Genomic DNA, 25171 nt, shown 5'->3' with positions numbered 1-25171 from the left:
TTATGCTCTCAGTGTCTAGCATGGCACCTGGCACACAGATCAATTAGAAGCAATGTTTCATGGATGGATGAATGATGCTCTCCACATTTCTGGTCTTCAAAGCACCCACTACCGTACTTGCATCTAACCAGGACTGCCCTTCGTTCAAAGTATTTAAAAACCTGTAAAGCCCAGACTGCACCAAATCAAAATGGACTTGGTTCATGGTGCTGGATTAGGGTCCTGGGACCCCTGAAGGGCCAGGTGTCATTTTTATTGCTGAGTTGTAGTGTGATACTTAACAGTTCACAAGGTTGGCTTGGTGCTTAACACCTTGTCCCCTGCCAGCCCAAGTCCCCTTTACAAAACTCACGCAAATGAGACGCAACCCCGGCTCACTCTTAGACCCCACACCTTGTTTCATGCTGATGTGACAGTCAAGCAGTCAGCCTTGTTTTACCTAAACAGGCTCTGCTGAAGGACCTTTAGTTTTGAAGCAACCAAAAAGCCATTCCAGCAGGAATCGACCCTATCATGTCTTACTGTCAGTGGAAAGGATGCCACAACATCCCAGATTGCTCCTGCATGAATGAGGTACTAAATATAGTCTGCAGTGCTTTGCCTGTCAAACAACATGGAAAGGAAATGCTTTGCCTACTTCCTCAATTTGCCTCTGCCTAGTAAAGAGGACCTTGGAAAGAACAAGTGTAGTACAGGAGCCTGGAATCAGTTTCTTTATCTGTAAAATGAGTTAATAAAATTAACTCTATTGGACAATTATTGGGTTAACTAAGGACATGTGTGAAATGATTAGAAGGGCATCGAGCACAGAGTTTAAGAGTTAGGTAAATGTTAGTGCTATCATTATTACTACTTAACAAAAATTAAAGTAAGGTCAATTTGAAAAACAGAAATTCACCCTTCTCTGATCATGCCCATATTATTTTTATAGCAAATGCATTCCTACCTCTGGCCCTTTACACATGCTACAAAGGCCCAGATATAGGCCTTCTTCCAGCTCCTGGCATAGCCAGTGCCTCTTGCTCATTCAGGGCCCAGCTCACATGACTTCCTGGGAAGCCTTCTCTGACCACATGAGCTACAGTAATCACCCCTTCCCTGCCGCTATTCCTCCCCATCAGCCACTTTCTATTCTTTACCCTATTATTTTCTCCATCATACTTAAAACCATCTGAAAGTGGCAGGATCCACTTTTCTTTTTAATTAAAAAAAATCTGAAATTATCTCGTTTATTATGTATCTCCCCAGGTAAAATGCAAACCCTACAAGTGCATGGATCTGGTCCATCTTGTTCCCTGATGAATCTCCAGTGCCTAGAATAGGAGCTCAGTAAATTTGTCAACTCAATAAAACAAGAATACTAGCTAATGATACACAGCTAACGAGAATCCAGTGTGGTAAAGTCTTGCAGACACTTCACAGTCTCCAACAACCACTGAGATAAAGACCACTATCATACCAATTTTGTCAATGAAAGGAAAAAAGTTCAATGCACACCTTATAAATCAGTAGCTATACAGCAATTTGAACCCAGATCTGTCTGCCACCTAAGCCACCTTTCAACCATTACACACTTTTTGCAAATATGAGGAGAGATATTTCCTACTGATGCTCTACCCCCTGCTCCTCACCCCCACCAGGCCACCCTGCTGGTTCCTACCTTCCTTTTCATATCACTTCTGCTCTCTTCATTCCAGAGCACTAGGTCTCTTATCCTAGATGCCCAACATCTTCAAGATAGACAGGTCCCTGCTTAATAACTTTTCTTATTTCTACCTGGCATTTTCAATGACTGGCCCTTTACACATGCTATAAAGGCCCAGATATAGGCCTTCTTCCAGCTCCTGCCCCACAGGGCTATGAGTTACTTTGGGAAGATCATGTGTAGCAGTAGTAGTGGTTTCAGGCTCTATGCTAAAAGTTTGTCACAGATTATCTCATTGAACCCTCTCTCAACAATTGCCCCATTGGGAAAGTACCAGTATCATTCTCATTTTCAGATCAGGAGGCAGGTCCAAGAGGACTAATGACCTGCCCAAGGTATTACAACTAGCATAGAGGCAAAGTCAGAATAAGTGGAGGCTGTATAGCCCCAGAGTTTGTGTTTTTAGCCACTATGCTGCACTGCTTGTGTTTAAAGTAGTTCAAGCCTTACTGGATTTATATTTGGTAAGGTATAAGAAATCTCAGAAACAACCTTAATGTCCAGCAATAAGGGTATGGTGCAGTAAGACATGGTTCTTTCATACTGAAGAATATAGGTACAGCCTATAAACAAATAAGTCAGGTACGAGTCTGTAATCCCAGCTATTTGGGAGGCTGATGCAGGAGGATAGAAACTTCAAGGCCAGCCTGAGCAACTCAGCAAGACCCTGTGTCAAAACAAAATTAAAAAGGACTGGGAATACAGCTCAGTGGTAAAGTACCCCTGGGTTCAATCCCCAGTATCAAGGGTGGGGGAGGAGATCTATATGTAACTGGAAGGAATAGGCTCAATCATTAATTTAAAAACTCAAGTTACAAATACATGTAGCTTGACACCCATCCCTCCTTTTATAGGGAACAGTAGGAGAATAGAGGAGAAAACAACTGATATAAGTACATACAGATAGATATAAGCACATAAAAAAGGTAAGAGCATCCACCTGAACCACCAAGGGAAGAGTACATATTCATTTTTTTTCATTCTGACTCTCTAAACCTGACAGTAGATAATTAATACTCAATCTGAATGAATGGATGGAATTTTGGAATGAAGGGTACACTTATTATTTTTCTCTTTATTGTTTGACATGTTACAATATGCATGTATTTCTTGCATAGCTTTTAAAAGCCAAATTCAAGCCCTGCACAGTAGCACATGGCTGTAATCCCAGAGGCTTTGGGAGGAGGAGGCAGGAAGATCACAAGTTTAAAGTCAATCTCAGCAAAAGTGGGGTCTAAGCAACTCAGTGAGACCCTGTCTCTAAATAATATACAAAAAATAGGGTTGGGGATATGGCTTAGTGGTTGAGTGCCCCTGAGTTCAACCCCTGGTGCCCCCCACACCTCCTCCAAAAAAAAAAAAAAAAGAGAAAAAGAAAGAATCACAATGACAAGTTTCTGATAAGACTCAAGACTCAACCTAAACACATTTAATAAACTCCTCTCCAAGCCACTTCTCAGGTGTGTGGTGTGTGTGCAGTCTCCCAAAATGCCAGGATGATTACCTTCCCACACAGGATATTCTAATACGATAGAGTACAAATTTTCTGAAAGAAATTAACAACTCAGTTGATCTTTCAGGCTAAAAGTAAAGAAATGGGACTCCTGAAAGACAGGCCTTCCTGCCACATTTGCAGCCACTGCAATCTAGCCAAGTCCATATTGTCTTCTCTGACCCTTATGAATACTTATGTTTATGTTAATCTTTGGTGACTTAAATAACTCAACCCTATCACAAAAGGCCACCTCCAGGGACTGGAAGAACTTCTAGTGCCCATCATATGGGAGACCAAGGAGAGGGCCAATGAAATCGTTTCTGGGACATGGCAGCCCATACTTCTTGCCAATCAATTGGATGTGGGAAGGCTGACGAAAAAGAGCAACTTCAGAGTTTCTGGTTGGGGCAAGTGGGTCAAGGTTGGCCCATTTGCTGAGATGATAACTACTGGATCTGAGAAGAGGAGTTCAGGTTGGTCATGTTGAGTTTACGGTGCCCAGGGACAGCCATCACGGGACACCAAGGAAGCACAGGTTCCACATCTGGACTTCAAAGGATTAGTGTACCTCTGAGACACAGTCAAGAGCCGGCCATACTGGGACAATAATTAAAGCACTGGGGCAGAAGGCATAGCTCAGTTACAGCATGCTTAGCATGTACAAAGTCCTGGGTTCCAACCTACCACCAAACAAATAAAATGGCAGAGTACTGAGTGAAAATACTAGCTAGGAGGGGAAGACTATATGCAGGGGTCTGATGATGGCACATCACCACTCTCTTCTCCGGCCCTTATAGTATAGAATGTTTCATGACTTAGTCTTCGGTGAGTAAACTCTAGGGGAGGAGGGAATAAACGCTAACCTCATTCCTACTCTGCTCTCTAGGTTCAAACAGAAGCAGAAAGGGCCAACTAGGGAAAAAGAAAAGATAAAAGATACATTTGTTAAGCACTTAATATGTGCCTGGCCTTGTGCTAAACACCAAACATGAATTATCTTCTGGAAAACAGAACAATCCTGGCACAAAAGTCCTATGACTACCATTTCACAGATGGGACACTGAGGCTGGGAGAATACGAATGGGGGAGCTCAGGGCTGTCATGCCACAGCCCACAGTTATGCATCTCTGGGCCAGATGGAGAATGTCTAAGTAGAACAATTTTAATACATAAGGGCTGCTACTTAGTGAGGGATGGCTCAGACTGGCAATACGATCTCAGCAAATCCTTACAATCTTCTGAGGGTGATACTGTTATTGTCCCATTTTTATAAACAGAGAACCTGAGACCACAAGGAGGGGAAATCAACTGACCCGCTGGGAAGACCAAGACTACAGCCAGAGCTCCACTCTCAGAGGGTCTATGAGCCACTAGGAAAACGTTTAATAAATGATACCATTTGCTGAGTACTATATACCAGCTGCAGCGCTCAGCATTTTATATGTGGTATATTCATTACATCTTCAAAACAACTTTATGAAGTGGATGCTGTTTAACTCTCCATTTTATAGATAGGGAAACCGAGGCACTAAGAAGCGAAGCCAGTTGCCCAAGGTCACACGGCTAAATCTGAATCTGAGTCTCTGCTTCCCAAACCAAAGCTCTTCACAAAATAACCTAATAACCGCAGCTACCCTGCATTGAGTGCTAACTGTGGACTCAGCTCTTCACATGAACACGCTCAACTAACCGTCACCCTATGCAATCAATATCATCTTCGCCTCATTTCTCCAGAAGCCAACAGCGCAAACACATAAGTACATTCTATGTGGCAAATGCTCTATTCGCCGGATCTCAACATCTCATCAGAATCCCCAGCAAAAGACAATCTCCTTTCCCGTTTTACCGAAGGGAAAATTGAGGTTCGGCGCGTTTTCCTCAGAGCACAGCTCCCGAGTGGCGGAGCCCGGACGTGCACCCACAGCTCCCCGACTCCAAGCTTTTCCACCACAGCGCCAGGCTGGTTGCACGTCTGGAAAGTTGAGCCATGCGGGCACGAGTCCCGCCGGGTCGGGAGGGCGTGAATCCCGGAGCCGCCGCCCCCACAGCCGGTGCCCATACCCGGCCGGCCGCCCTGTCGCCCGCTCGCACTGAACCCTCGGGGTTCGAGCAGTCACCAATTCCCCACCAGCCTTGCGCAAGGCCGCTCCTGCATCTGGAGCCACACACCTGAGCGTCCCTGCTGCCCGCCCCGCGGGGCCCTCGACCGCGGCGCCAGAACCCGCGCCGCTCGCTGAAGACGCCGCCAGCTCCAGTGGCCCGAGTGACTTCCAGGCTGCCCACTTCCAAGCCGCCTCGCGCAAGGCCTCCTGGGAAGTGTAGTTTCGCAACAAGAGGCAGCGAGCTGAAAAAGAGCAGGCTTGGCGCGCGAGGGCTGCCGGGAGCCGTAGGCGCGCCACCGCGCCACCTTTTGGGAAACGTAGGCCACTGGTAGCCTCCGTGTGGCTCCGGTCTCCAGAGCACTTCCGCAGCCCCGAGGGGCGTGAGAGACTGTGCGGTGTCTTGTGCCGACTCCAGCCCTAGAGACGCGCTCCTCGCCCTGCCGGAGCTGTTTCTCTTTTCCCCCAACCCCGTCAGCCTCCTCCCTTCACTCGGCGGACCCTCTACCTTCCTCTCCGCAACACGCGAGTCACTTACCCCGAGGGCACGAGCTTCCAGAAGCGCCAAGGGAAGCGAAGCCGTGCGCTAGACCCCACTTGGAGAGGGCCGGTCGGGGAGAGCGACGATTCGCGCACGCGCGCTCACCGGCCGACTCCGGCCTAAATTAACGCGGGCCCCCACGGGACGATTTTTGTTGTTTTTTAACCCCTCAGAGTGCGTATGCGCGCTCGCGCGTGTTCTCGCGCCAGGGCGCACGCGCACTCACGCCCCTGACCTCTTTCAGTCTGCTGGGCGCGGGGTTGCAGAGCTAACCGTTTTATTGGCCGACTTCTCGCCCAGCATTCGCAAGGTAGCTTCCCAGACGCTCGCCCTAGGTCTGTCCGTCCGCTTAGCTTCTTCTGGGTGCTGCTGCACACGTCGTTCCTGTCCCTTGTAGGGAATCCTGTCGGAGGTAACAGGCGCGCCCCCTGCCCCAAAGAGGCTGACACACCTACCCTCCCGCCCACGCGGAGGGCCCGGACGGCCGAGTGTGAGGGGCCTTGGGTCTTTGGTCTCTCCCAGGTCTAGGCGGCTGCAGAAATCTCCGACGAGGGCCCAGGCCTTATTCTCCATTCACTGATAACACCACCCAAGTGTTAATTGAGTACTTGCAGCCCGGGAAATTTTGTCCAAAATTAGACCACCTGTTCATATAATCAAAGATTCGATCTTTTCTTTTTTTTCTCTTTTTTTTGGGGGGATGGGGTGGGGCGGGTACCGGTTATTGAACTTAGGGGCACTGGACCACTGAGCCACATCCCCAGCCCTATTTTGTATTTTATTTAGATACGGCCTCACTGAGCTGCTTAGTGCCTCGCATTTGTTGAGGCTGACTTTTAACTCGTGATCCTCCTGTCTCAGACTCATTAGCTGCTGGGATTACAGCAGCCCAGCGTTTTCTTTCTTTTTAAATAGATATTTCCACTGCTCTATTTGGGTAACTGAGGGAATTGACGTAATTACATGACTCTGGTCAAGAAGCCTATCAATACCTTTTCTGCTGCAGCCTGCTGAAGATGCAAGATATATGATCTGGAGCTGGGAAGCATATATTTCTTCCTGGGAGTGAGCAGAGAGTCATTCATTGCCCATTCATTCGCCAAAACTTTATTAAGCACTTACTCCATGTCAGGTGCTGCTCTGGTCTCCATAGCACTTCTGCAGCCCTGAGGGGCGTGCCAGATGAGGTTCCTTCCCTCAGGGAGCTCTCAGTTCAGTAGGGATATCAGGCCACTACCAGATAGTGACCAACAGTACTATTTCACAGAAAGGTAATACAAGCTGCATATGCAATTTTAAATTTTACATAAAACAAGTAACAACTTGAATAACTGATTTAGCTCAAATACATCCAAAATATTATTCCAGATTACACAGAATGGAAATATATTTAAATATATTGAAAGGAAATAGAATGGCCTGATGTCCAATAATAGAAATTTGGATAAATAAAAAATTCAGCTACACAGTAGAATACCCTCCAGCTGACAACTTTTGAGAAGTGAGGCAGAGCTATATGTATGAATGAGTTAATCTCTATTTGAGGGAAAATGTGCAGAATCATGCATATAGTATACTATCATTTACATATAAAAAATCCTTTTTACAAATATGCTTGTATATGTACAGAACACCTTTAGAAAGACATGGGAAAGCTAGGTGTGGTGGCCTATGCCTGTAATCCAAGCAGCTCTGGAGGCTGAGGCAGGAGGATTGTGAGTCCAAAGTGAGCCTCAGTAATTTAGTGAGGCCCTAAGCAACTCAGGGAAAGCCTGTCTTTAAATAAAATATGAAAAAGGGCTGGGGATGTGGCTCAGTGGTTAAGTGCTCCTGGATTCAATCCCCAGTACCAAAAAATAAAAATAAAAAGAATACCTAATGAACCAGGCTTGGTGGCATATACCCATAATCACATTTACTCAAGAAGCTGAAAAAGGAGGATTGCAGGTTCAAAGTCAGCCTTTAGTATGTATTAAATAATTTTTACCATGACCACTTAAAAATGTATTAAAGGGAGAGGGGAATCATCCTAAGAATTTAAACAATATATGTAACATGCTGGTTACCACTTTACAGACTTACCAGTCCTGGATGCTATCATTACTCCCAAAGATCCTGGGTTACTCTTCCTCTCAAAAGAAACTAGCTAGCCCTGTTAATGTGTTTACCTGGAAAATTTGTTTCTTTCCATAAATTTAAGTTCACTGTAGCCCCATACCTAACTGTGAAGTTGCTTAAAAGCTCTGGGGACAAACATGGGCTCCTTATCAATAATGTCATTCAAAGAACAGAGTAGGCCAAGGTTGCTTCTGTGATTAGGTCATTCTGATGCCAGCTGGACTTTGCACCCTTGTGAGACATTACCTTCAAGGCTGTATAAACCAAGCATGGCCCTACCTCAGATTGAGGAGCACACATCACCCTCCTTTTGTTTTTTGAGTTTTTTTAAATATTTTTTTAAGTTGTCAATGGATCTTGTGTTCAATTATTATTTATATGTGGTGTTGAGTATCAAACCCAGGGCCTCACACATGCCAGACAAGCGCTCTTACCCGTGAGCCACAACTCCAGCCGCTACCTTCCTTTTGAATGGTCAAGTGTTCTTGTTACATGTACTCACAGTGGTTTGTACCTTTCCTTCTTAAAACTGAATTACACTCTGGGCACAAGCTATTTGGGAGGCTGAAGCAGGAGAATCACTTAATTCACAAAACCCCTGGGTTTTGAAGACCCTTTCTAACTCACTCCCCAACCATGTCCTTTTCATAGACAAGAGAAGTGGGACCCAGAGAAGATATTTGGAACAATGAGAACAATGAGGCAGGGTCTACAAATTTGCTACAGACTACTTTCAACTCTGGGGCCTCCAGGAGGATCCAGTGAGATAAATCGACGCTGTGGGGCTGGCCACATGGCCATCCGCTGATGTGCAAGGTCTGAAGCAGATCACGCTGGCTCCTTAAAGATGGTTCAAATCAGGGCCTGGGTTATAGCTTGGTGATGGAGCGCTTGCATAGCACATCGATTGTCAGCACCACATAAAAATAAAATAAAGGTCCATCGACAAGTTAAAAAAAAAAATTAAAAACAAAAAAGATGGTCCAAATAAGTATAGAGTTGAAGGGGAAGAAATTTGGGTGGTGGGAAGTAAACATAGCATTCAAGAATGGAAAGTGAAAAAAGGAATACTAATGTCCCCATTCCCACTAAGTGGATTTGGGGGTCAGAGAGCTTCCTTCATATCTGCTGGCAGAACCTCTTCCTCCTTTAATATAGAATTCAGAACTGTGAAATGGCTCTTAGTCTTGAATCTTCCCTGTGCAGTGTTGAATGCCTCCAAGTACATATTGCTCATGTGTACAATGAAAAGAATATCTACCACTCAGAATTACTTCAAGAACTAATGATGGACTGGGGATGTGGGTTAGTGGCAGAGTGCTCACTTAGCACACATGGGCCCTGGGTTTCATCCTCAGCACCATATAAAAATAAATAAAAGAAAGGTGGCTATGGTTGTGGCTCAGTGGTAGAGCACTTGCCTAGCATGTGTGAAGCACTGGGTTGATTCTCAGCACCACATATAAATAAATAAAGTGAAAAATAAAGGTTCATCAAAGATTAAAAAAATTTTTTTAAATAAAGAAATTGTGTCCATCTACAACTAAAAAAAATTTTTTTAAAAACTAATGGAAACCAGATGCAGTGGCATAATCCCAGCAATTGAGAGGCTGAGGCAGGAGGATTTTAAGTTCAAACCCAGCTTCAGCAACTTAGTGAGACCCTGTCTCAAAAAAAAAAAAAAAAAAAAAAAAAAGAAAGCCAAAGGGCTGGGAATGTGGCTCAGTGGGTAAGTGCCCCTGAGTTCAATATCCCTGGTACCAAAAAAAAAAACAAAAAAACCCTAATGAACCAGGCGTGGTGACATATACCCATAATCGCAGTTACTCAAGAAGTTGAAAAGGAGGATTGCAGGTTCAAAGCCAGCCTTGACAATTTAGTAAGACTGTCTCTCAAAATAAAAGGGCGGGGTGTAAGTCAGTGGCAGAGCACTTGTCTAGCATGCTCAAGGCCCTGGTTCAATCTCCAGTACCAGTACTACCAAAATAATAATAATAATAATAATAATGAAGTGATAAATGTGGAAGTTTTTTTGTGGGCTCTACCACTCTACACATGCAAGATGATGATGACAAGTTTTGCCTGCTGCTTTCCCCCAAATTCTGTCATCAAGTCTCTGTGGCAACATAGAACTGAGACTTAGCCATACCAGTGGGTGGGTTCTACTGATCCTGCTTCTGGAGGCCCAGGCCATACTGATTGAGGACTCTAATATGCTAAAAACCAGTGTTGTCACACTTTAGGGTGCATAAGATCAGCTGTAGGGACTGAGGTTGTGGCTTATGGCAGAGTACTTGCCCAGGACCTGTGAGGCACTGGGTTCTATCCTTAGCACAGAATACAAAAATAAAGTCATCCTGTCCATCTACAACTACAAAAATAAATAAATAAATAAACAAATAAAAGATCAGCTGGAGAGCTTGTTGAAACCCAGACTTTGGGTTTCCAATTCAGTAGGTCTTGAGTTTGGCTCAATAATTTGCATTTCTTTCTTTTCTTTCTTTTTTTTTTTTTTTTTTTAACATTCTTTTCGTTGTAGATGGACACGATACCTTTATTTTATTTTTTTATGTGGTGCTGAGGATCAAACCCAGTGCCTCACCTGTGGTAGGCAAGCACTCTACCACTGAGCTACAACCCCAGCCCTAATATGCACTTTTAACAAGTACTCAGGTAATGTCAATGCTGCTGGCCAGGGAACACACTTTGGGAATCATTTCTCTAAACTGCTGATGTTTTCTTGATCCAGCAGGAAAGGTTGACATCCATTGCCCTCTGCTGGCCAGACTATAAATTCAGCTGTAATGTTTCCAGAGCAGCTGAAAAGTACAAAGCAGGAAAGGAAATGAGTAGTCTGTCACCTGTTTCAGGTCTAGGTCATCCTAAAACCAACAATCATAATTGTTTGCTGCATCAGGATATATTTAAAGGGGTTTCACATGAATAATCCTATTTGATCTTTGCAAACATTCTGTGAAGTAGGAAAGATTGGCATTTTCATTTCATCAATGAGAAAAAGCAAACCCATTGTCACACCAGAAATGACAGACTGCTTGAGAGAAGGGGATTGTTAGAAGTGAGATTTATTCACAACCCAACCAAGAAAAGTAGAAGTTCGTCCTCACAGTGGCCAAAGAAAAGGGAATGGGGAAGTGGGCAACGAACAGATTATCTTCTATAAATAATTATTTCCTGGGTGGGGGCATGTAGCACAGTAGTAGAGTGCTTGCCCAGGACATGTGAAGCACTAGGTTCGATCCTCAGCACTGCATAAAATTAAATAAATAAAATAAAGGTGTCTATCTACAACTTTAAAAAAAAAAAAAAAACAAAAAACAAGCAAACCAAAAACCGAATGCCCTTGCTGATTTAAAAGATGGGGGTCGGGGGGTGGGGGAGAAAAGAAAGAAATTATTACCTGCTCCCCCAACCCCCGAGAAGCCTGCAAGGCCAAAGGGCTGGATCCTTTCTTCAGCTGTGCTAGGTAGAGCTGTTAGTCCCAGGTGTTCCTTATCTCCACTTCCTCTTTCAGTAGTCAGACTTTAATGTCAATAGAATTACCTAGAGAGCTTTTTACAGGTGAAGGTTCCTGGATTTCACCTCCATGGTTCTGATTCAGACTGGGGTCCAGGAATTTGCATTTGGGTTTTGTTTGTTTGTTTTGCAGTATTGGACACTGAACCCAGGGGTGCTTTACCACTGAGCTACATCACCAATCCTTTTTTAATTTTGTTTTAATTCAGGGTCTCCCTAAGTTGCCTAGGCTGGCCTTGAAGTTGTGATCCTCCTGCCTCAGCCTCCCAAGTTGCTGGGATAGAATATGTATTTGAAGATGTTCCTCCCTCCCCCAGGAATCCTGGTGCAGGAGATCCAGAGACCACACTTTGAAAAACCCATAGTCCTCACAAAATGCTCTCCTGACACCACAACCAGCAAAGAACTATCATTTGCCTGTGAAGGTATTTTTTTTCCAGCGCCTCTATAAGTTTCTGTTTCCTTTGCTTATAATATCCTAGATAGAAAACGCTAAGATTCAATCCCAACTCCTTTATTTATCCTCTCCAAGAGTCAGTTTTTTCATCTGTAAAAGGGGACAATACCTACCTCACTGAAGCATACTGAGGATTAAATGAGAAGCTTTGTCTTGTGCATAGTTTCTGACATTCACAAGGTGTACAAGAAACCTGATGATGGGGTTTTTTTACCTTCTGATTCCTAGTTCCTCAAAAAGTAACTGTGGTTAAAAAGCCCTCCTTTGGATTCCCACAGGTTTTTAAACAATGATCCTGAAGAGGACCAGAGGGAAATCAAAGTTATGTCGTCCCCCCGACTCATTCCCACTTGGGAGAATTTTAAATACGTTGTAAATGACTTCATAGAAGAAAACAAGGTAATGTATATGTAGGGCATAAACATGATATTGGTTGGCCTCTATCTTAACAGTAATAAGCACTCAGAAGAGTCATAGACTGTTCATGAAAGCAAGAAGTGAACAGAGTAGGCCATCAAGAGAGGTGTTACCTTAAAAGAGGAAGTGAGACATCAATTTCTAATGAGTTTCTCTTAAAAGGAAATTTTGACATGGGAAGTGACTACTTTGAAGCATTGTCAGAGGAACCAACCCCTCTGGAAAGAGAGATTTCCTAGAAGGGAGAAAGTGCCAGGAAGAACATTTGTCAATCTTGGTTTGCTATTGCTGGCTTTGTACAGATGGATCCCAGGTGCACATTTCACAGCCCATGTTCTATCACTACGGGACAATACATATCATGTATGTGCTGTTCCTCTGCCAAATTTAACGGCCAGATAGGGTGTCCTAAAAAGTTGTATTTTTAAGATTTAATAACTTAGAGCTGCTCTTATTTTTGTAATACTGTACTATTACACATGGCTATAAGGTAATGTACTAACTTGGATAATTTTTTAGATATTATGTCTTTAATGACACAGGTACCTTTGTGAGGACAGGTGTAGCTAATTTCATGTTGGGAAGAACATAGCTTTGCCCTGTGTTCACACTATAAAATATGTTCCTACAGGACCTGGAGGGGTCTTATTCCCTCACTTGTTGGGAGACCACTTTACATTCTTGCAAAGTGGAGATGTTCTCTAAGTGTTAAGATGTACACATGTGGATGTAACAGGAGTTAGGAGGGGCAGGATATATGATTTGGGGAATTGACTTGTGATTTCTTTTTTTTTTTTTTTTTTTTTTTTTTTGCAGTACTGAGGATTAAATCCAGACCACTCTATTACTGAACTATATCCCCAGCCCTTTTTATTTTTAATTTTGAGACACAGGCTCACTAGGTTGCCAAGACTGGACTAAAACTTGCAATCCTTCTGCCTCAGTCTTTCTAGTCCCTAGGATTATGGGACTGTGCCAACATGCTAGCCACCTGTGACTTTTGCGACTATTTATTTAGTGCATGTGTGCCCTGGTCTCTTTGTTAATGCCATGTCTCTCCCCCACAGGCTTTAAATGAACCAAAGAATGACATAGTTGTGCTGAGTGACCGGTCCCAGATACTGTTTAAAGAATCTCGCTATCCTCAAAATATGCCACTCATATGCCACTACTTCACTGATGCCTACTTTTTTGCCTCCCTCTCTTGGATGACATCCTACACAAAAGAAATACAGGTGAAGCTGAGTTTCTTATCCTTCTTATTGTATTCTTTAAGGGACCATGCCCATATAGCTCTCAATCCAGGATGACAAAGGAAGATATACCCCTTGAATGTGATCGGATCCATGATTCCCCTCTCATTCTTCCTGCAATTAGTCTCCAAGCTAAGTAAACTTTTGTGGTCCTCTACAGAGGTTAAGTATAGGAAAAGGAGCCCAAGCTTCCCACCTCTTCCTAGTTTCAGCTACCGTCACCATGGGGTAAAATCACTGGAGACTTCCAATTCCTCCTTAGCAAAAAGAACAGGGAAAAGTAGCTGACTATCAGGCCCTTTCCTCCTCTACTATTGTTTCTGTGCAGTTTCCATCTTATTCTCTTCTAGGCTGTAGTATGGATGAAGAGCAAATCGGAGGACACGGTTGAGAAAAGAACATTCTCCATGACTGAGCGACTGCCACCCATTCAGTCAATGGTCCACACAGGTTCCTTTCACATCCTTGTGGCCTACTGTGGTGATCTGCTCCTGCGGCTTTTTGGGGACCACTTTCGGGCATTTAAGCCACTAGGAATAGTGCCCTGCCGCTTCAATATCAACTGCCTCTGCTATGACCCAGAAATGAAAATGCTTCTGTCTGGCATCCTGGGGGCAGTGGTCACCTGGGTCATTGAGCGAAGTGGCAAGGGCCTCCAAATAGCCAACATGTTTTCCATGCCTGGTGATGAGGTTGTCCAGGACATAATGCTGAATGGCCCAAATGGCTCCCTCCTAGCTCTATGTGAGACAGTAGTGAGGGTCTTTGAGCGCCAGGGTCAAGGCCAGCTGGGAGAGGCGAAGAAGTTCACATCCAGCAGTGGCTCCTCTATCACCTGCTGCTTCACCTGTATTGATCAGGGCTTTCTCTATGCTGGAAACAAGAGTGGGGAAATCCAAGTATGGAACCTCACTCGAAGCCATCCCCTCCACAGTTTCAAGGCCCATTCCTCATTAGTCGTATGTATCCGCAGCCGGCCAGAGGCCCACACCCTGCTAACAGCTGGCAAAGAAGGCACAATCAAGGAGTGGAACCTGACTTCAGGGAACCTGCTTCGGCGACTAGAACTTGGTGAGGAGCTATACCGCCTCCAGTTTATTGATGATACTACTTTCTTCTGCCAAACTACCTATAGTTTTTCATTGCGTCGTCTGCCCTACTTCTATACCCTCTTCAATGTCTGTGGTTCTACTCCCCAGCAGGTGCGTCGAATCTGCTGCGGAGAAAACTGGTTCCGAATTCTGTGCACTACAGAGGATGGCCTATTGCGCTTTGTGTCCCCACTAACAGGGGAGCTTCTGGTTCTCACCTGGCCCTTCTCAATCCTGGACCACGCTGTGGATTGGGCCTATGATCCAAGAAAAGAGGAGCTCTTTGTGGCAACAGGTGGCTCAGAGGTGCTGGTGTTCGACACAACCCGCTGCCCTTGCCCAGCTAAGTATCTCATAGGTACATCACCAGATTCTCATGACTTTGTACAATGCCTGGCTTATGGGCATTTCCACCTGGGGCGAGGGCTAGAAGGACTGATATTTTCTGGGCACCAGAGTGGTATGATAAGAGTGCTCTCCCAGCACAGCTGTGCCCGAATAGAGAAATTAGTGCATTTGGGGGCTGTACTGGCACTTTCTACAATGTCTGGAGGGATTCTTGGTAGCCGAGAAAACGCTTTACTCTGTTCTTATGGAATGGATGACTATGTACACCTGTCAGAAGCTGTGTTTACTGAGATCAGAGTACAACTGCAGCCCGTTGCCAGCATTCTCAGCAGCTGTCACCTAAAACACCTGATACTCTTGCCTAAGACTGTGGGTGCCATCACAGACGCCAACTGCCTGCGTCTCTGGAAGTTCCATGATTTTCTGTCTGCTGTGTCACAGGAAAGTTCAAAGTTCATTGAGACTTTGCCTTTGCACCAATGTACCATCACATCCTTTGATGTCTGCTTGCCCTTGAGTCTTTTTGTCACAGGTGGCATTGATGGCTCTGTCCGAATATGGGACTTTCATGGTAGACTCATAGCCATGCTGGACTCATCGCTGCACTTTGGCCCACTCTGCTTTGCTAATGACCGGGGCGACCTGCTTGTGACTTTCAACCAGAGTCTGTATCTGGTGTCTTGCTTAAAACTGCTTCCCCCCTCCGTGCTGTCCCGCCTTTCCTTTATGACTATGACAGATGAAGTGCTAGAAGTCCCTAAGCCTTTTATACCAGGCTTTTTCTTCTCCTTTGAGACCATGTTTGTGCCCAAGTATATCTACTGTGGTCATGGAAAACAGGAATTAGTGGGTCTGGAGACTCTTGTCAATAAGCGGGCCATTGCCTTTGACAACTCTGTGCCACATGTCATAGAAGAAGATACAGATGGGGGCCCTGTATTATTGGGTACCTCCACACATGATGCTTTGGAAAAGATGGGAACTGACTGGACAGAGATGAACAAACCTCACCATACCCAATATGTGGTTCCTCCCCAATTACAGCTGACTAGCTGGGATGGACTTAACCCCTATCAGATATTGCGATGCTACTTTGGTCATGGGCGGAAATGGTTCCTTGCCCCTGATTGCTACATCCCCAACTCAGTGATCCGTGCCCGTCTTTGGCCAGAGGGAAGTCCAATATTCTTACAGTGCAATCTGCACTCACCCCAGCGGGAACTGAAATGGGACAAGTCCGAACCATTCTCCTTTTGGCATGGGAGAGTAAGAGCTCTAAGTGATCTAGGAGAATTTGCAGAGGAGGATGATGAAAGCCTCATAAAATTAAGACTAGGCAAGGATGTAAACTACAGTTTCCTTAAAGATGCAGCAAATCGCAGTTGGCTGGGAAGAAAAATGAGTGAAATGAATGAAATAGCTGTTAGTAGCCTGATTGAGACAATCCTCGGTATTATGATCCATGCTATTCCACTGAAGTACCAAAGCTGCATTGATGCACTAGGGCAGATATTTGCTTCTTATCAGGTGTCTCCACCCCTGCGCTCTGAGACAGCCCATCGTCTGCTGGATGATACAACCAATTCTAACCCAATTATCCGAGAATTAGCCTGGGAAGGGTTGAAGCGTCTAGGAATGATTACTCATCTCTTTGCCTTGCCTCTGGCTCAAGGATTAATGGATAAGGACCAAAGAGTGAGGAGTAAGGCACTGCTGCTCATGGCTGAGACTGGAATCCACTCTAAGACCTCACTCTTAAACTTGATCCAGAAAAGAGAAACTTACAGAGATATGCAGTAAGTTTTTTGTGCCTTCCTCAATTATTTACTACTACTAATACTATTTGCAGTTTGGGAGTTGAACCCAGGGACACTGATCTAATCTCCAGCCCTTTTTATTTTATTTTGAGATGAGGTCTTACTAAATTACTAAAGCTGGTCTTAAACCTGTGATCCTCCTGCCTCAGCCTCCCAAGTTGCTGGGATTATAGATGTGCACCACCACACCTAGCTCTTTCCTCAATTCTTTACCACCTGCTAATTTTATTCCCCTTTCCCCATTTCCAGTTCCCTTTCATTGCTAGTTTCCTCATCCCTGTTTATTAGCTCTCCCTGATCTCTCTTTTCTTTCATAACCTTTTTCTATTCCTAGACTATCCTTCATGATCCCCCAACTGCTCATTTCTTTCTCCTTTTTAAAAAATTTTTAATTAGTTTTTGATGGACCTTTATTTTATTTACTCATTTATATGTGGTGCTGAGACTCAAACCCAGTGCCTCACACGTGCTAGGCAAGTGCTCTACCACTGAGCCACGACCCCAGCCCCCGGTTCTCCTTTTCTTTGCCTATTTCTATCTTCTGTCCTCTATTCCCTTCAAGTTTCACTTTCCATTCTTTCCCCGTCCTGCTAGAACCCTCATACAGACTCCTCCAGTCATGGCCATCTTGGCTTCCTGGACTTTAATCTTTCTTTTTGGCCTTCATTTACCTCTACCTGTGCTGTCTCTGTGGTTACTTTGCCAAGCCCCCTGCCTGTACCACAGCAGTTCTTTCCTTCCCATTCTCCCTCTTATTCTTGATTCAGTAAAGTCCTTCCTCTCCTTTGACTTTCATAGGCAAGAAATGGTTGGGGAGGAATCCCTGGATCATCTGCTGGGGATGCGACCCACAGACCTCCAAATCCTTCACACTCAAGTGGAGCAACGACTAAATGAAAACCTGACCTTGGCAAAAGGAGATAAAAAGCCTGATTTTTCTTTGGATGTCTCAAAGGTTTCCGAACGACTATACTCTCCCACACAACGTCCATCATTTTCTGAAGAGTATGAACTCAAGCCCAGCAAAGGCCCAAAACGAAGCCGAGCAGCAGGCAGAAAGCAAAGTATGTACAGGGTGATCTGCTCCATGTCTCAGGGTCTCCAAGAGGCAGGGTAGTTAGGACTATGATGGGTCCAAGAGATACTAGGTGGGAAAAGAGAGAAATGGAAAGACCTTGTCACAGAAGAGAATTCTCTTTGGAATAATCCACCCAAATCCAGGAAGGCTCCAAGGTCTGTCTCTCTACAATTGTGAAGTATGCTGAGAATACAGCAAGGAGAATGCTTTTTTCTTTTTTCTTTTCTTTTTCCTTTAAAGGCCTCTCTCTTGCTACCTCTTCTATGGGAGTTCCTCTTAGCTCACATTAGATTTGGGAAGAGTTTCATTTAGCCTCCCATGCTTTACTTACCTCCATCTCCTGACTTTCTTTGCAGCCCGAAAGTTGTTGCGAAGTCTCAGAAGGATAAAAGAGGGAGAGTCTAAACAGATAAGCATAGAGCCAGTTCCTGTAGAGGGTGAAAGTGAAGAGGTTCCAGTTGAGATGGAGGACACAGTTTCCAAGTCGTCAACTGTCAGTTTAATAAAAGGCTCAAAAGATGCTGAACAATCAGATAAAGATTCCTCAAAGGAACACATTGCTCTGACCCTGAAGATGCTGAAGAAAACACATGGCAAAAAAGGCAAGAAAGCAACAGCTCAGAAACCCACAAAAGTGCTCAAGAAAAAAAGAAAAGAAACTGAAGATTTCATTGAGGAACCTCCAGTTCCTGTAGCGGAAGAACCAGTTATAAGAAAAGTTAAACCCTCTGGGCGAGGTGCTTCTGGAGTACCTGGCCACAGGGTTATCCCTGGAGATATCTCATCGTGGCGGGATGACTTGTGTCGTCTTATGACTCTGAGGATATCTGGTTCCCAAACAAAAATGTCAGAAGATCTAAACAAGGAGCTAGTGACTGTGGCTCGGGAGATGCTGGTAGATCGGCAACCCAGCTGGGAACTCTTTCAGAAGATCTGCCCAGTGCTGAAGACAGAAAGCGAGGAAGTGCTTGAGGACGCTGACTGGGATGTAGTCTGGCCAGAGGAAAAAACAATTTTTATCCATGAAGAAGCAATTAGAGAGGACATGGTGATTGGGGGTGAGAAAGAGATATCAGAGGGGCAAGAGCAAGAGGGAAAGGAAGAAAAGGATATGCAAGGCTTGGAAGAAGTGATAACAAAAAAAGGCAAAAAAAAGAAAGTTTTATTTTTAGAATCAGGTGATCAACTCAAGGGAAAACTAAAGTCAAAGAAAGAAGAAAAGAAATCCTTTAAGAAGTTATCTAGGCCAGAAAAGACAGTAAGTCAGGAAGAAAGGAAAGTAGGTAAAAAAGAGAGGGAAATGATCAAGGAAGAGAGGGATGTGAGTAAGGAAGGGAGGAAAACGTCCAAACCAAAAGAGGAAGTGGTTGAGCCAGAAGAAAAAACAGATAAGGCTGAGAGGAAGCTAACCTGGCAGGCATGGAAGAAGTCCTGGGATCAGTGGAAAAAGGCCTCCGATGAAACAAAGATACCCTGGGATGAATGGAAGCAAGAATGGGATAGAAGCCATCTTCTGGAAGAGGAGGATGAAGAGGAGGATGAAGAGGAGGAAGAAGAGGAACCATACCCAGATGAGGAAACACAGAAGGGGGAGAAGAAGAAGCGGACATGGGATGAGTGGAGACAGATCTGGGAAAAAATGTCATCCAAATCCAAGGGTGAGAAAGAACTGACTCTGGAGGAAGAAGTGTCCCAGGAGTCTGAAGAAGAAGAAAAGCCAGTCACAGAAAAGCAGAGACAGATCTGGGAAGAACAGAAACAAGCCAGTATAATGAGGAAACAAGCCAAAGCAGAAAGAAAACGAGCCAAACAAGAGAGGAAACTAGCACAGGAAGAAGAGAAACTTGCACAAGAAGAGAGAAAACTGGCTCAGGAAGAGAGAAAACTGGCCCAAGAATATGTGAAAATGTTCCTGAGAGATGGGAAAATGGCCCAGGGAGAGATGATATTTGCCCATAAAGAGGAACAACTGGCTGAAAGAGAGGAGAAGCTACACCAGGAAGCAGAGCAAGTAGCCCAGCAAAAGAAGAACCTGGCCAAGAAATTAGAGAAAATGGCTCAGGAAGAGGAGAAGCTAGCCAAGAAAGGAGAGAGAATAGCTGATATAAAAAATGTCTTGGGCCAGAAAGCAGAAATACTAATTCAGAAGGAGCAAAGTCTAGGAGAGCAAGAAAAGGAGCTGGCCAAAGAACTGAAGGGACTAGCATGGGACATGGAGGAACTGGCTAGGAAAGAAGGTGCACTGAATGAGGAAGAAGAGAGACTTGTTGAAGAAAAGGAAGAACTGGCTCAGGATGAGGAGACACTGGCCTTGCAAGAGGAGAATCTGGTTAAGGAAGAAGAGAAGCTGGCCAAGGAAGAAGAGCTGCTGATCCAGGAAGAGGAGAAGCTGGCCCAGAACAAGGAAAAAATGCCTGAGGAAGAGAAAAGACTGGCCCAGCGAAGGGAGAAACTGATGGAGAACAAAGAGAAACTGGTCCAGGAATGGAAAACATTGACCAATAACAAGAATGAACTTGCACAGAATAAGAGGAGACTGGCCCAGAAAGAGGAGAATCTGGCTGAAGAAAAGAAGAAGTTGGCTCAGGAAAATGAAAAATTGACTCAGAAGCAAGATAATTTCCTCCATATTAAAGAAAAACTTGCCCAGGGGAGAGAGCAGTTAGCTCAGTTAAAGAGTAAACTGGATGTGTACAAGGAAAAACTAGTTCAGGGAGAGAAGAGGCTGAAACAGGAGCAGGAGGCAGTGGCCCAGAAGAAGGAAAGACTGGCTGCTGTAGAGAAGAAACTGATTCAAACAGAAGCAATTCTGGGTGAAAACCAGGGGAAATTAGCCCAGGAAAAGATGCAACTGGCTGTGGAGAAGGCGTCAATGTTCCAAGAGAAGAAATTGCTCAAAGAAGAGCAGGATATTGCTAAGGAGGAAAAGGCATTGAACACAGAAATGCAGAAGGTGGCCCAAGAGAAGATGAGGTTGAATGAGACACAAATTCTCTCCATGGAGGGAAGGACTCAAGAAATCCCCAAACAGGCAAAATTGACTAAGCATGAGATGGCACTAATTAAGAAGAAACTGTCACTGGAGGAGAAGATACTAATCTATGAAGATAGGATGCTGGCTACAGAGAAAAGGGACATTGCCAAAGGAAAACTGGAATATACTGGAGGGCAGAGACTATATGTCCAAGAAGAAAGGAAGTTAGCCAAAGCATTAAGGAAGGAAAATAAGGCTATTTCCAAGCAACCAAGAAAAGTCAGCAGAATCTTAAAGGTTCTTCAAAAACTTATCCGTGATGAAAGGCAACTAACCCAGGAAAAAATAAAGTTGACAAAAATTAAGAGGTCACTCTTTGTTAAGGAGAGCATGTTGACCACGGAACAGAACAAACTTGATAGCAAACAGTGGGATTTTTCTAAGGAAGATGAAGAAATGACCACAGATGAGAAGAAACTGGCTAAGAAACAGAGAAAACTGGCCAAGGAAATGAGAAAAGTGATAAAACTAGAGAAAAGAGTGGCTGAGGAAGAAAGAAGATTGGCCAGGGAACATAGAGAAGTCACACAGGCTGAAGAGAGGGAAGGAATAATAGAGGAAATAAAAGAGGCAACCCCATCCCCTAAACAAGAGGGGAGAAAAAGAAAACAGTTAAAGGGAGTTGTTACCCCAAAGGGAAAGTTTTATGGTCAAACAGATGAGGTGGAAAGTGAAAAGAAATTTTCTAAAGAAATAGAAAACCTATTAGATGAAGTAGAGCAAAAGAGTTCATCTGGGGAGGAGGAAGAGGAAGGGGAAGAGAAAGAGGAAGAAGGGGAAGAGGGGGAAGAGGAAGAGGAGGAGGAAGAGGAAGAAGAGGAGGAAGAGGAAGAGGAAGAGGAAGAAGAAGGGGAAGAAGAAGAAGAAGAAGGGGAAGGAGAAGGAGTAGGTGTAGGAGTAGGAGAAGGAGAAAAAGAAGAGGAGCAGCTAAAGGAGGTGGAGGAGATGGAGGAGGAGGTGGAGGAGGTGGAGGAGATAGAGGAGAAGGAGGAGATGGAGGAGGATGAGATGGAGGAGGAGGAGGAAGAGGAGGAGGAGGAGAAGGAGGAGGAGGAGAAGGAGGAGGAGAAGGAAGAAAAGGAGGAGAAGAAAAAGAAGAAAAAGAAAAAGAAAAAGAAGGTGATACAGGAGGAGGAAGAAGGGTTTGAGGAGAAGGAAGAAAGAATGAGTGTGGAAGAAAAGGAAAGTTTGAGTGGGACAGGAGAGGTGGAAAAAGAGAGATCACTGCGAGAAGTGGTCAAGAAAAAAGAGGTCTTGAAAAGAGACCTACTACTTAAGTTACAAAAAGAAAGAGGGAAGGAACTACTAGGAAGGAAAATGATCCTTTCCGTTGTAAAAGGTATCCCTCCAGACAAAGGCAGTGCTATCAAACTGGATGTTCTCAAAAGCCCTTCCAGGGAAAGCATCTCAGAAGCTCTGGAGATGGGAGAGAAGATACCAGCAACACTGTTGGAAAAACAGATATCCTTGGGAGAAGAGACCACAAGCCCTTCCAAGAAAAGCATTTTAGTAGCTCTGAAGATGGGAGAGAAGATACCAGCACAGTTGGAAAAACAGATATCCTTGGGAGAAGAGACCACAAGCCCTTCCAAGAAAAGCATTTTAGTAGCTCTGAAGATGGGAGAGAAGATACCAGCACAGTTGGAAAAACAGATATCCTTGGGAGAAGAGACCACAAGCCCTTCCAAGAAAAGCATTTTAGTAGCTCTGAAGATGAGAGAGAAGATACCAGCACAGTTGGAAAAACAGATATCCTTGGGAGAAGAGGCCACAAGCCCTTCCAAGAAAAGCATTTTAGTAGCTCTGAAGATGAGAGAGAAGATACCAGCACAGTTGGAAAAACAGATATCCTTGGGAGAAGAGGCCACAGTACTCAAGACATCTAGAACATTCCCAAAGATAAAGGTGATGGATAAAGAAAAAGAACTGTTACCAATATATAAGCCCACATCGCTACCTGTTTTAGATTCAATTTTGGAGTCCCAAGAGCTGGACATAAAGACACCACTCATGCCCTACATATTTAAGGGAACCACGGGAGCTCACAAACACAAACTACTACGTACCAAGTGGAAGTGGTTTTTGCAGCGTCATCCATCTCTCATTGGACAGACTAAGGTACAGTTCTCTCTCTCTCAAGTCCTGGCAGAGAAATATCCAGAGGCCAGCCTCTCAGATGTCGAGTGGCTCCACCATGTCCTAGAACGGATGGAAGCAGGAGAAAAGCTTTCCAAGGATAGTTTCCACAGACTATGTCAGCTCCTCAAAGACCTCACCTCAAAGGGAGACTTAGAATGGCTGCACCGGGCAAAACTTGAAGCCATTGCATACTATCACAAGCAGGCCCTGGAATCACGAGGCACAGGGACCTCAAAATCCAGTTGGGAGTTCATGAGTCAAAAACGCCTGAAAGTGATTCCTCCAATAAAAGGGAAGGAAAAGGAGAGTCGGCTAGAACCTTTGGCTATTCCCACACCAAAGTCCCCATTAGTTACCAAGAGGTTTACAGACCCAAAGGCTACAAACTGGCATCTTCTAGGAGAGCCTTACAGAAGTCAACGAATACAGCAGTTATCAGATGCTCTCAAAGAGATGGAGACAAGACACTTTTATCCTGCCAAAAGAGACATTTTCAGAGGTGCTCATACTTCTGTGGACAAACAAACCCTGGCACTAATGTTTCAAAAGGACTTATGGGATTTTAAGGGTAAGGGCAGGTTTCCCAAATTGCCCAAGTTGGAGAAGGAGACACAACCCATTTCAAAAAAAAAAGAGGAGGTACCTCCATGGGAGACATTTGTAGCCCTGTACCATGTCTTGCGGATGCTACAGCAGCGATATGCCAATGATTCCACCGCATGGATGGAACAGTTCCACCAGCTCATGGACCTGTACCAGCTTAAGTCCCCTCGAATCCAGAGGCTGCTACAAGAGCTGCTTCTGAGAGAGGAACCTCAATCCCAAGAGATCGTCTACAAAGAGGCCCTGAAGGCCATGGATCTAGTGCCTGGGGAGCGGTTGTTCTGTTGCTTGGTTTGTGGGGGCTCTCACACCCCAAGAAGCCCTCTGAAGTTCCAGGGTGTAATACCCCTCCCTGGACAGAATAATGTGCGTACTCTCCTTTCCATAGGCATCGCCCAGTATGGAATCTTAGAACTTGCCTGGAAGAGCCTGCCCCAGGCTGATACTCACTCACCAAGGAATCACCCTACATCATTGCTCCCACTCTCTGATTCAGGATGGGCTGGATTGCAGAACTTTTCATTCTCAGCTGGAGAAATGCCTGGTCATTAGAATGTGGACGCTCATTGCTAGGGCCCACAAAGATTTAGAATCAGATCAAAGTCTTTTCCAACCCAGATGTGGAAACCAGTTTCTATATAAGGAATAAAGAGGAGATTCTTGTTTGCCACAAGTTTGATGTGTTCCTTTCCTCCAAGCTTTGTTTCTCTAGGAAGGTACTCCTAAAAATGGGAAAACTCAAAATCCAGTGGTGCTCACTCTGTGTAGTCCTGGAGGCAGAAGAGTCTGTCCTTGTCCTATTCCTTCCTGGCCTTCTACCATCTTCCTCCAAAAACTACAAGCACCTGTCACAAAAACTAATGTATATTTGTATTAACATAAGAAGTACTGATGGGACTGGGGTTGCGACTCAGTGGTAGATCACTTGCCTCGTATGTGTGAGGCACTGGGTTCAATCCTCAGCACCACATAAAAATAAATACATAAAATAAAGGTATTGTGTCCATCTACAACTAAAAAAAAAAAAGAAGAAGAAGTATTGATATAGTGGAAAAAGAATGCCCTTAGTATTTGGGGGCCTGTGGTGGGAATTGACTCTTATTTGCCCAGTCATACCTCTGCATGCTGTTGACTTCAGTTCCAAATAACTGGGTATTAGGAAATAAAGGGAAAAGTTTCACTAAGGTCTAACCAGTACCATCTGGTGACTTCACCACTGGCTCACATTAAGGGGTAAGGCCATTTGAGGTTAAAGCAAAAAGAAAAGGAGGGAAACCTATGCCTTTCACTTCCTTTACTACCAACTGGACATGGGGTTTGAGAGAATGATACAATGAGAATTAGTCTACATCTAGGTAAAGACTAGGTGTAGGTTCAGATAGGTCCCCAGTTGTCTAAGGACCAGAACTATCAGGATTTTTAAATAGCGTAAAAAATGATAC

General features: G+C 44.5%; 2 protein-coding genes across 6 annotated transcripts in view; one reads left to right on the top strand and one right to left on the bottom strand.

The window, feature by feature from the left end:
• The window catches only part of LOC306649190 (uncharacterized protein), a 50294-nt gene extending 43848 nt beyond the window's left edge, over window positions 1-6446 (bottom strand). For 2 of the 5 annotated variants that reach the window (XM_079119977.1, XM_079119978.1), the window contains exon 1: window positions 5047-5363. In XM_079119977.1, the coding sequence (XP_078976103.1) occupies window positions 5047-5259 (213 nt within the window). In that variant the 5' untranslated portion in view covers window positions 5260-5363. The other 3 variants (XR_013760586.1, XR_013760587.1, XR_013760588.1) reach the window with 3 other exon arrangements.
• A 4709-nt stretch (window positions 6447-11155) lies between these two features.
• Window positions 11156-24474, top strand: WDR87 (WD repeat domain 87). Its single transcript, XM_079117195.1, is given in 7 exon segments — window positions 11156-12348; window positions 13434-13601; window positions 13970-16854; window positions 17674-17939; window positions 18310-21701; window positions 22065-24177; window positions 24180-24474. Coding segments are annotated over 7 exon segments (8940 nt in total). The 5' UTR covers window positions 11156-12273; the 3' UTR covers window positions 24221-24474.
• The last annotated feature ends 697 nt before the right edge of the window (window positions 24475-25171 follow it).

This window comes from Sciurus vulgaris, assembly GCF_902686455.1.
Source record: "Sciurus vulgaris genome assembly, chromosome: 17".
Lineage (NCBI taxonomy): Eukaryota > Metazoa > Chordata > Mammalia > Rodentia > Sciuridae > Sciurus > Sciurus vulgaris.
The sequence above is the reverse complement of the archived record's forward strand: the minus strand, read 5'-3'. Positions and strand labels throughout refer to the sequence as shown.